General features: G+C 44.6%; 1 protein-coding gene across 1 annotated transcript in view; it reads right to left on the bottom strand.

Moving 5' to 3' along the window:
- The window catches only part of LOC124613952 (40S ribosomal protein S25), a 39,388-nt gene extending 28,302 nt beyond the window's left edge, over nt 1-11,086 (bottom strand). The window contains exons 1-3 of the mRNA XM_047142723.1: nt 11,017-11,086; nt 10,498-10,593; nt 9,619-9,802 (exon numbers count right to left, since the gene is read on the bottom strand). Coding sequence (XP_046998679.1) covers nt 9,619-9,802; nt 10,498-10,593; nt 11,017-11,019 — 283 coding nt within the window. The 5' untranslated portion in view covers nt 11,020-11,086. The remainder of the gene's footprint in view (nt 1-9,618; nt 9,803-10,497; nt 10,594-11,016) is intronic.
- Nucleotides 11,087-12,071: the final 985 nt, after the last annotated feature.

Raw genomic sequence — 12,071 nt, 5'->3', positions numbered from 1 at the left:
AGAAGCTGTCCAAGGCTGGAGGACCGCAGCCTTGGCCGCGGCATCTGCAGCTTCGTTCCCAGGGATACCGACATGGCCAGGAACCCACATAAAGCTAACTGGAGAACCGACGTCCACCAGCTGCTGAAGAGAGCGTTGGATCCGGTGTACGAAGGGGTGAACCGGGTACGGATCACTGAGGCTCTGGATGGCGCTCAGGGAATCTGAGCAGATGACATAAGCAGAATGTCGGTGGCGGCAGATGTAAAGAACAGCCTGGTAGAGGGCAAAGAGCTCAGCTGTGAAGACCGAACAATGGCCATGGAGCCGGTATTTGAAACTTTGTGCCTCGACAATAAAGGAACACCCGACCCCGTCATTGGTCTTAGAGCCATCTGTATAAATGAAAGTCATGTCGATGAACTTCGAACGAAGTTCCAAAAAACGGGAGTGGTAGACCGAACTGGGAGTGACCTCTTTTGGGAGCGAGCTGAGGTCAAGGTGAACGCGGACCTGAGCCTGGAGCCAAGGTGGCGTGCGGCTCTCGCCCACTCGAAAGGTTGCAGGGAGGGAAAAAGTAAGGTGTTGAAGGAGGCGACGAAAGCGAACGCCAGGGGGTAGCAGGGCAGAGACATACAACCCGTATTGACGGTCAAGAGAGTCGTCAAAAAAGGAACGATAAGACGGATGGTCGGGCATTGACAGTAGCCGACAGGCATACCGACAAAGCAGTATATCGCGCCGGTAGGTGAGTGGCAATTCGCCAGCGTCAGCATGAAGACTCTCTACGGGACTGGTATAAAATGCTCCGATCGCAAGTCGTAAACCCCGATGTTGTATGGAGTTGAGGCGGCGTAAGATGGATGGCCGTGCAGAGGAGTATACGAAGCTCCCATAATCCAGCTTGGAGCGGACGATCGACCGATATAGACGAAGTAGGACGGTTCGATCCGCTCCCCACGACAGACCACTGAGAACACGGAGGACATTTAAAGAACGGGTACAACGGGCGGCCAAATATGACACATGTGGAGACCAGCTAAGTTTCCTGTCAAATGTAAGGCCTAAAAATTTGGTTGTCTCCACGATTAGGAGAGCAACGGGACCGAGTCTTAAGGACGGTGGGAGAAACTCTTTGTATCGCCAGAAGTTAATACAGACCGTCTTCTCGGCAGAAAAACGGAAGCCATTGGCGACACTCCAGGAGTAAAGACGGTCAAGAGAACGCTGAAGACAGCGCTCCAGGACACGTGTACACTGCGCGCTGCAATAGATGGTAAAATCGTCCACGAAAAGGGAGCCTGATACATCAGCTGGGAGGCAATCCATTATTGGATTGATCGCGATGGCGAAGAGAGCGACGCTCAAAACTGAGCCCTGTGGCACCCCATTCTCCTGGCGAAAGGTGTCGGACAGGACAGAACCCACACGTACCCTGAACTGTCGATCCATTAAAAAGGAACGAATAAAAAGAGGGAGGCGACCGCGAAGGCCCCATGTATGCATGGTGCGGAGGATGCCCGCCTTCCAACAGGTGTCTTAAGCCTTCTCCAAATCAAAGAACACAGCCGCGGTCGGGCGCTTCTGCAAGAAGTTATTCATAATGAAGGTCGACAAGGTAACCAGATGGTCAACAGCAGAGCGGCGCCTACGAAATCCACATTGTACATTGGTAAGTAGGCGTCGAGACTCGAGCAGCCAAACCAATCGAGAGTTAACCATTCGCTCCATCACTTTACAGACACAGCTGGTAAGCGAGATGGGTCGATAACTGGAAGGCAAGTGCTTGTCCTTCCCCGGCTTAGGAATCGGGACAACAATAGACTCGCGCCAGCATGCGGGAACATGTCCCTCAATCCAGATGCGATTGTATGTACGAAGAAGAAAACCTTTACCCGCAGGAGAAAGGTTCTTCAGCATCTGAATATGAATAGAATCTGGCCCTGGAGCAGAGGACCGTGTTCGAGTTCCCGCATGGTGAATGGGGCATTATAACTTTCACAATTCGAGGAGCGGAAGTTAAGTGGCCTAGCCTCCTCTGCCTGTTTGCGGGGGAGGAAGGCAGGGTGGTAATGAGCGGAGCTCGAAACCTCTGCGAAAAAGCGGCCGAAGGCATTGGAGACAGCCTCAGGGGCCACAAGGACGTCATTCGCGACCTTCAAGCCAGAAACTGGTGAGTGGACCTTAGTGCCAGATAGCCGGCGCAGGCTACCCCAGACAACAGAAGGAGTAAAACTGTTGAAGGTGCTTGTGAAAGCAGCCCAGCTGGCTTTCTTGCTTTCTTTGATAATACGACGACACTGAGCACATAATCGTTTATAATTGATACAATTCGCCACTGTAGGGTGGCGTTTAAAAGTGCGTAAAGCACGTCGACGGGCACGTAAAGCGTCTCTACATGCTGCGGTCCACCAGGGGACCGGTACGCGACGTGGAGAAGAAGGAGGGTGAGGGATGGAATATTCAGCAGCAGCGAGAATGACTTCCGTGAGGTGTGCGACCTGACGATCGCAGCTTGTAAAGGTTTGATCCTGAAAGGTCGCCCTGGAAGAGAAGAGCCCCCAGTCTGCCTTGGAGATGGTCCAATTAGAGAAGCACGGAGAGGGGGTATGCTGCAGGAGATGGATAACACACGGGAAGTGGTCGCTCGAATATGTATCAGAAAGTGCATACCACTCAAACCGGCGTGCAAGTTGGGGAGTACATATAGAGAGGTCTAAATGGGAATAGGTGTGAGATGTGTCCGAAAGAAAAGTAGGGGCGCCAGTATTGAGGCAGACAAGATCGAGCTGGTTGAAAAGGTCTGCTAACAAGGAGCCCCTCGGGCAGGATGCTGGAGAGCCCCAAAGGGGATGGTGGGCATTGAAGTCTCCAGTTAACAAAAATGGTGCAGGTAGCTGAGCAATAAGTTGCATCACGTCTGCCCTGGTAACGGCAGATGACGATGGAGTGTAAACGGTACAAAAGGAAAACGTAAAAGTGGGGAGAGTAATGCGGATGGCAACTGCCTGCAGGCCGGTGTGCAACGTGATGGGATCGTAGTAAATATCATCCCGGACCAGCAACATAACCCCTCCATGAGCTGGGATACCTACCACAGGGGGTAGGTCAAAACGCACAGAGGTGTAGTGTGCCAAGGCAAGTTGATCGCATGGGCGTAGCTTCGTTTCCTGGAGGGCTACGACAAGCGGACGGTGCAAGCGGAGCAGCAACTTCAAGTCCTCTCGGTTGGAGCGAATGCTGCGAATATTCCAGTGAATAAGTGCCATCGTAAGAAAAGAAAGATGAGAGAAGTGGTCACCTCGAAGGCCGCTTAGGGCCTGGCTTCGAGCGAGCACTGCCGCCGCTATCAGTAGGCGGACAGTCATCGTCCATTGGGTCTATAGGGTCATCGGCCATCTCGGGAGGATGGCCGGGAGGGGGAGCTTCCTCCGCCAGTGAACGGCCAGATGTACGGCGACCAGCGGTGCGGCCAGGCGAAACGGATGACGGCCTGGGGCGGCAGCCGCTGGGTGGCGCAAGAGAAGAAATGCGCCGTGGCGGGGAAGGAGAACTGTGCTTCCTATGCGCCTTTTTGGAAGGACGTGTAGTGGAAGTAGCGGTCGAAGGCTGTGAGGTCGAGGTACGGAGGAAGTCTGCACAGGATGGTTCCTTCTTGAAGGCCCGTGCATCTGACTTCGGTGTCTTCGTCTTAGCAGAAGCTGAAGAAGGTGCTCGTGTCTGTGGGGTGATGGGAGGAAGAGGAGACGTCGACCGCGCGATCTTAGCACTGGCCGAACGGACGACCGTAGTGCTGAAGGTCAGATCGCATGTCTGGGTTGCTACCTCCCGGGTAGTCCGAGGAGAGGTGAGGACAGTACTGTATTTCCCCGCTGGGAGCAGCGTGGGCTTCCTACTAGCCAATAGCTTGCGAGCAGCCGAGGTGGACACTTTCTCTTTGACCCGAATTTCCTGGATACAGCGTTCTTCCTTATAGACAGGACAGTCGCGGGAGGATGCTGCATGGTCACCCTGACAGTTCACACAACGAGGAGACGGAGGTGGACGGTCACCCTCATGGGCATCCCTGCCACAGGTGACACATTTAGCCGCATTGGAACAAGACTGTCGAGTGTGATTGAAACGCTGACACTGGTAGCAGCGCGTAGGTGTCGGGATATAGGGGCGAACAGAAATAACCTCGTAGCCCGCCTTGATGCGCGATGGCAGCTTAACACTATCGAAGGTCAAGAAAATTGTCCGGGTCGGTACAAGGTCATTGTTGACCTTTTTCATGACCCTATGGACAGCCGTCACGCCCTGCTCAGCGAGGAATGATTGAAGCTCCTCGTCAGTCAATCCGTCGAGGGAGCCAGTATAGACCACACCACGAGACGAACTCAAAGTTCGGTGGGCCTCCACCCGGACAGGGAACGTGTACAGGAGGGTGGCCCGAAGCAGTTTTTGTGCCTGAAAGGCATTCTCAGTTTCTAGTAATAAGGTGCCGTTACGCAACCTGGTACAGGATTTGACAGATCCGGCTATGGCATCTACGCCCTTCTGAATAACGAAAGGGTTGACAGAGGAAAAATCCTTTCCGTCCTCAGTTCGAGAAACTACGAGGAACTGTGGGGCAGGCGGTAGTACTTTTGTCACTGTTGGCTGGTCACGTTTCCGTTTTTGGGTCGAAGTCGAAAGAGATGGAGTAGAATCCATTGCGGAGGAATCCCCCATGATTGCCAGCGTCTCCGATGGCGCGCTCCTTCCTTGTGGGGACCCTCTCAGAGGGCACTCCCGCCTTAGGTGAATGTTTACACCTCAGGTCACACCTCCCGAGAAACAGACGGAGGGACCAATCGGCATGGTCAGAAGGTACCAGCGCAGGCAATCACCCCTCCCCGGGCCTGGCCTTTACCAGGGGGTACGCGCGTGCCTTACATGTCTACCCAGGGCGGGGACTTACGCGTTACCCCGTCACCGGCTACGCGTGCGAACGCGTGGGTCGGCCTTCAGGCACGCACAGGGAGGAAGGAAGAAGAGAGAGAGGGAGAAAGAGGACAGACTGTCTCAAACGCCGAGGCGGAGACCAGAGAAGGCAAGGAGAAGAAGGCAATGAGAAAGCAAGGGGAAGAAGGCAATAAGAAGGCAAGGAGAAGAAGGCAATGAGAAGGCAAGGAGAAAAAGGCAAGGAGAAGGCAAGGGAAAGAGTAAGGAAGACAGTGAGGTGGAGAAGAGCAAAGAAAGGAACCAACAAAAGGAAGGAAGAAACGAGAAGTGAAAAAACCAAAAGGACCACGATGATAGGTCGTGGAACCGTCCGTCTCCGGACGCAGGCGCGAACTACCCCCGTGAGGGGGATGGACTCCTTTTAGTCGCCTCTTACGACAGGCAGGAATACCGCGGGCCTATTCTAATCCCCGGACCCGCAGGGGGGTAGTTCTGCCAAAAAAGCTTAAACCTAAAACAGATGGCATTGGTCAAATTTACGAAAAGAAAAATCGGGAACCAAGGTAGAGGCTTAGAAATACACCAACAAATGAAACAGCAGGAAAATTGCCAATACAGTACATAACCTGTAAATGTCTCAAAAGAAGTACTCACCACTCAAATAAAACCAGAAACACTTAGCTTTTTTAAACCACCTTTTACTGCAATCAGAACTGCTATCTGGTAGAGCATGAGCACAAGGACATTTTAAACAGAAAGAATGCCTATGGCAAGAAGCTGGTAGGAAACCCACCCAAACAAGTGAAGTGAAGCATATTCTCAGTCAGAAACTGATGGCAATATGCAATTAACTGCAAGTTTCAATACCACTAGAGTGAAGAGCAGTTACAAAGGTGGGTGAGGGTCAGATGCGCAGAAATGCGGAAGTGTACCACATGACACTCAGCCTGTTTATTTCAGTCATTATGTTCTGTGCTGAGTGCTGACTGCATTCATAGTGTTCACTATGAGTGACAGTATGCAACCATGCCAAGTGCTACACAAACTGGCAAGAGGAATAGTGTTCCGTCTGTGAAAATACTTTAAGAGACAAACTTCCGCTGAATCCACACCATCACAAGGTGCGGGTCGCACCGTTGCAGATGCCAGGAGCAGACAGCTGAAGCCTGTGGTGCTGCTTTGAAGATCGTTCAGAGAGTATCCAGCAAAGCTAAGACATCAATACAAACCTACAGCTCAGCTGTTTTCAAATTACCAGGGAAGCAACACAACCGCAAAAAAAGTGAATGAACTAGACGATTTCGCAAAAAAAGTTTTTCAGCGCATAGTGTTCAGCAGGTATGCTGAAAGCGAGTATCCAACAGCAGAGAAACTAGTTTCACGTATGCAAGAAGCTGAAAATTTTAATGGAAGCAAACGGACCATGTTGGGGATACTGAAAAACATGGGGTTCAGCTATCAGAAAACAAATGATAGTAGGAAATTATTAATGGAATTAAGTGATATTGTAGCTGCAAGGACTGTTTTTGAGAACAATGCAGAAGACCAGAGAAGATGGCGCACCTCAAATTTATTACTTAGATGAAACTTTCGTTAATTAGAACCACACAAGAGCTATGTGCTGGAAAATTAGTGATGGGTACACTGGATTAGAAGTTCCTGTTGGTAAGGGTAAGAGAATTATAGTGCTTTATGTCTGATCTAGAAATACTGGCTTTACTCCCCAGAGTAAGCCGATTTTTAAGGCATCTACAGCTAAGAATTCTGAAGATTACCACTCTGAAATGTACAGTGCCTTCAAAAGGTGGTTTACACAACTATTATTGCCAAATATTCCGGAGTCTTCAGTTATTGTCATGGACAATCCGAGCATCCACTCAGCGCAAGTGAACAAAGCTCCAAATACGAACTCCAAAAAGGCACATATTATTGCATGGCTGTCATCTAACGGAATACCTCATAACTCGTCGCATACCAGAGCAGAATTGCTGGTTCTTGTCAATCAACACAAGTCTGCATACAGAGTTTATGAGATAGACGAAATTGTAAAGCAGTATAGACACCGTATCCTTAGATTACCCCCATGCCATTGCCATTACGACCCTATCGAGCTGGTAGGGGCTCAGGTGAAAGCGTATATTGTAGAAATTCAAAGCTGCAAATGTTGAGACTTACATATGAGTCAATTGACAGCATCTCAACATCTGTATGAGCAGCTTGCATAAGACATGCAGAAAACTGCAAGATGAAGATTACAACAGGGAAATTGGCAGGGACATTGTTATGGAACCATTCATCATAAATCCTGCCGAATCTGATTTATCTACTTCAGACAGCAAAGATGGTGCGAATTTCTTGCTGTGAAGTATTGAAGTACCAATTACTGTTACTTATGCCACATTTCGTTCAATTAAGTACACATACTATAAGGCCACAGCAGGTTGCAAATGAAAGAAAATTAGCTTTTAGTAACACACTAAACAATCTGTTTCTGATATCTTTATGCTCACAAATTATTAAAACTTGAAGATGCTTTAAATGTATTCGATCACTGTGGGTGCCTAACGTAAGCAACACAAAAGTTGGTTTGATTAACAAAACAAATTGCTGTCGTTCAAAAGATGGAACACTAAACATTGACAGTATTTAAAGAAAGAAAGAAGCTACATAACGCTGACAAAATAGGGTCTTGAGATTGAAGCTCTTCTGTCTTTGCTTTACAAATAAACTGTACTTTTTGAAGGGATCTGCCTTGACCAAAACTATTGTTTCTTTTTGTGCTATCACCCACAGACGTTTCGTTGAGGTTTCAGCATCCCTGGGCTTTCATTTGCTTTATGTTATACAACAGGAAAAATATATATAGTTCTTAAAGTTTTTACAAATCTGCAAACAGGGTAAGTTTTGCACATATACCTTGTTACCACATGCAGTGGTTTTCCTTTTTTGTTTTTCTTTACAGCTGTTTTACTTTCAGAGTCTGTCGTCTTGAATCATATAGAACTAAATGTACAGAAATTATTTATCTCAATATTTTATACGACTGGGAATGTTGTAATTGAGTTAAACATTAATTAATTCTATGTGGAAGGTTGCGTGTGCACGAGTGTAAGGATTCTCGTTACTAAGAATTCAGTTCCTAAAGTTCACTGTGGAATGATGTTTACGCTAGCGCACCATCAGTTACCTCAGTGTGTGAGCTGACAGAAGGAAATTGGCAGCTCTAAATGATTACTCTAGGTATGTAAAACGTAACACACACACACACACACACACACACACACACACACATATATATATATATATATATATATATATATATATATATATATATATATATATATATATATATATATATTATTCATAGAAAATATTAATATATTTTAATAGCATCATTTTTATCTTCAAATGTGTATAATAAATAAACGTGCTGCAAAAATTCATGATATCTAAAAGAGTTTAAGATAAGCAAATTTTAAGTTTTGAATACAAATTAAATGGACCATTTCCGAAGGTTCAGAAAACGCAAAAACATAAAAACTTTAAAAATTTATAAAAAACTGTAAGAGATAACAACAAAAAATTGCAGGTGTTGTCAGGATGGTATTAGAACCATTTGAGCCAAATTTCATGAAAGTCTAAGGAGGTGGGCGTAAAATTTATTTTTTATTGGGTGATTTGATATGGAATGACCCTCCCATAACTTAATTAAAAACATAGATCCACTTATAATGTCCAACTAAAACTATTTAGTCATGGGTTCTCCAGTCTTTTCCTGTTTGACTGCTTACTCATTTTCAGTTCCCGTCACTCACTGCACATACAATTACCAACTGCAACATGCAATAGAAAAGCCACAGACACCACAACCAAACTTTTAGCCTAGGACTGAGCTATATAGGTGAACTGGAAAGTGTGATACCAGCTTTGTGTAATTTCACTGGGTTTAGTCAGCACTGGTTACTGTGAAATTTGAGGGTGCTATAACCAATGTTTTAGCCACCATGTTAGATATGCTCAAAATAGGTCTTTTCGACATGACGTCATGGGTCAAAGCAGATAGGCGAATTGTCTCCAGTAACCCCAAAATCATTTTGCCACAACACTCAAAAATACACCTGACCACCCCCCCTCCCCCTGAAGCAGCAGCTCCCCAAACGCCCCCCCCCGAGAACTGTGTCGCACCCCCAAATATACATTTTTTTAAACACACCTAAATATTTCTAACAACCCTGCATGCCACTACAGTCCTACTTAATGAACTTCACTGCAAAGCAAGGACCAATTAACAATAGTTCACTCAACCGGGGGGGGGGGGGGGGGGGGGGGGGGGGGGGGTGTGTGTAAGATATGTAACAACACTAGACAGAAAGGCTGGAACAGTATCGCTTTCTCAAGCATGTAATTTAAAATAAACCACCAGATGTTCTCAGAGGCACCTCGACAGCCATTCACAAGATCAACCGCTTATCACAAATACATCAATCCACAATATCCAGCAATATCTCAAAGTTTTGCAGTAAATTTGTGGTCACTGCCATATTTACCATCCTCTCCCACATGCTGATACTTGTCTCCACTCTAATCCACATCCAAATAACACTGTAGTCTATCACCATCAGCAAAAGACATGTAAACTGATGTTGAAACATCTCTCTCACACACACACACACACACACACACACACACACACACACAGCCTCAAGAACTCACCTTTTTGAAGCAGTTCATCCAAAGCGCGCCTAGCCAAAGATCCTCGTACTTTTAACCTTTCACTAACAACAGAAGGTGTGATAAGTTTGTAAGCAGGTACTTCTTTCAACAGTTTCTCATATGTTGCCTTGTCAAAGAGCACCTGGTTGTTCAGCTTATCACGAACTTTTCCTTTTGACCACTTCTGCAATAAACATGGGAATATGTTAGAGCTACTAAATACTTCTGAACATCTGAACAAAAGAAATTACTCACTCAGACTCATTAAATCAGCTTTTGCCATCACAGCATTCTGGAGTTAGTGAATTCATCATATATGTAGACATGAATGAAAATTCTATCACATAAAAGTATGACTTTCAGGCACTTAAATCACTAAATTTAAATGTTGTATATGTTAACTTGTGTGTGCCACTAGTAGTATCACACTATCAGTTTACTTGTATCTACACGACAAACTATAACTTTGAGGATTAAATTGTACCATTAATACACACTTAAAACAGGGAATGAATACCATAAAAGACATTACATTTTCTTTCTTACAAATGCAGTGCCACTTAAAAGTAGAACTTCAAACTTTTGTCAGTAGAACACATTACAGCCCATTTTTATTAGAAATGATAAGCACTAGAGTGCAGCTTTTCAAACTGTGCACAGGATCCCCCATTCCGAACAAAAATTGTGTTTTGAAAATGAGAATGAAAGCTGCATAAGTAATGAAATGGAGAACAATGACATCACAAAAGTTCTGAATAAATGATTGAAATCTGTATTAAAGGGGGTGCTACATGAAAATCGACCAAAACTGAAACACCTCAAGGTTATTTTTAGTGCATTGCTTAACATTTCGAGACGGCAGCTATCCTATTTACAAACCTTCTTCTTAGCTTTGCCTCCAGATCCTCCTTCCTTTTTTTTCTGGGTTTTCTGAGGTTGCTTTGAAGAACCCCCTTTTGAATCCTTTTTGGGCGGCTATAACATAAAAATTAGTATTACACCACTCACATTCATACTAACACACAGTAAGTTAAAATAATTGCACTCATTTTAAAGGTAAGATGAACGCTCATTTTATCCGATTTAGAACAATCTACACATCTGATTGATCCAACTAATGTACTTCAGTTCCATAAAACTTTGGTAGATTAGAATCTAATTAACAACCATAACGCATAATTAAAACGCTCCACACGAGAGCCTAATTCCAGCAGTTCGGTCCATGTGGCCACGTTAACATTAAATTTAACCTCGTCACAAACGCATTTGGAAAAAACTTATAACTAAAGACTTATCGCGGCATCTGCACCGGCACATTAACTGAATAAATAAACATATAAAACAAATACGTTTCAATCTATATTTCTAACACGAAAACTCAAACCATCTCACACTCACCATGGCTGCAACACGAACAGGAACAGGAAACACTAGCAAGTAGCAACGAAGCTGGGTTTACATCAGTGGAACGAAGTCATAGAACATCTTATCCAGGAAAGTGAAGTATGTTTCTAACTGCATTGGAAAAAAGCTATGAAATCGGAATGCTCTCAACCCATATATTCCACCAGAAAATAAGGATTCGTAAACGTATTAACTCATCGAATTCATATGACAAGCGATAATTTGAGTACGTAAGGACAGCGTACTTTGCCTTTTTTCAATCTGTTTTAAGGTATGGGTTAATACTCTGAGGAAACAGCAGAAAAATAAATGAAATTATAGTGATCCAGAAGAAAGCAATCAGAGCAATGGCTAAGGTAGACAATAGGACACATTGTAAACCATTGTTCCTTAAATATATAATTTTAACAGTTATTAATTTATATATTCTTGAGAGCGTTAACTACATACTTGCTGAACTACCTAAAATAAGTGTAACAAATCAAAGGCATGACTACTATACAAGAACCTGTACGTCTCTGCTGTTGACACAAAATAGATTAGCTAAAACTGACAATAGTCATAAGTATATGGCAATTAAAATATATAAAAATTGTCTAAGAATGCGTCAACCAAGCTTGACAAATTATTTAAAGGAAATGTACATAACTTCTTGTTAACTAATCCATTCTAGTCACTAGAAGAATTTTTTGAAATGCCCAATGTCAACTTAAATATGTAAAAATTTATTTTGTAAAATTAATAGGTTAAGTGAACTGGCGAGGTCTATTGAATGTAATAATGCTGAATGACCAATAAAGAATCTGAATCTTCTACAATAGCACTGTGTGTAATCTAAGAAATATAGCAAAGAGCAAATGAAGTGAGCATTAGAAACACCAGTACGAGGAATGTAGAGAAATGATCAATTCATGTTTGACGAAAACCAAAACCAAATAAAAGTGCGACATTGCCACAGACCTTCGACAGCAAGGTACAAAGTATCAACGTCATTGTTTCAGGGAAGAACTTTTAAGAGTAGGCGGGAGACCTAATTCGACTTCTGCTAT

The sequence above is a fragment of the Schistocerca americana genome, chromosome 4, assembly GCF_021461395.2.
Source record: "Schistocerca americana isolate TAMUIC-IGC-003095 chromosome 4, iqSchAmer2.1, whole genome shotgun sequence".
Lineage (NCBI taxonomy): Eukaryota > Metazoa > Arthropoda > Insecta > Orthoptera > Acrididae > Schistocerca > Schistocerca americana.
The sequence above is the reverse complement of the archived record's forward strand: the minus strand, read 5'-3'. Positions and strand labels throughout refer to the sequence as shown.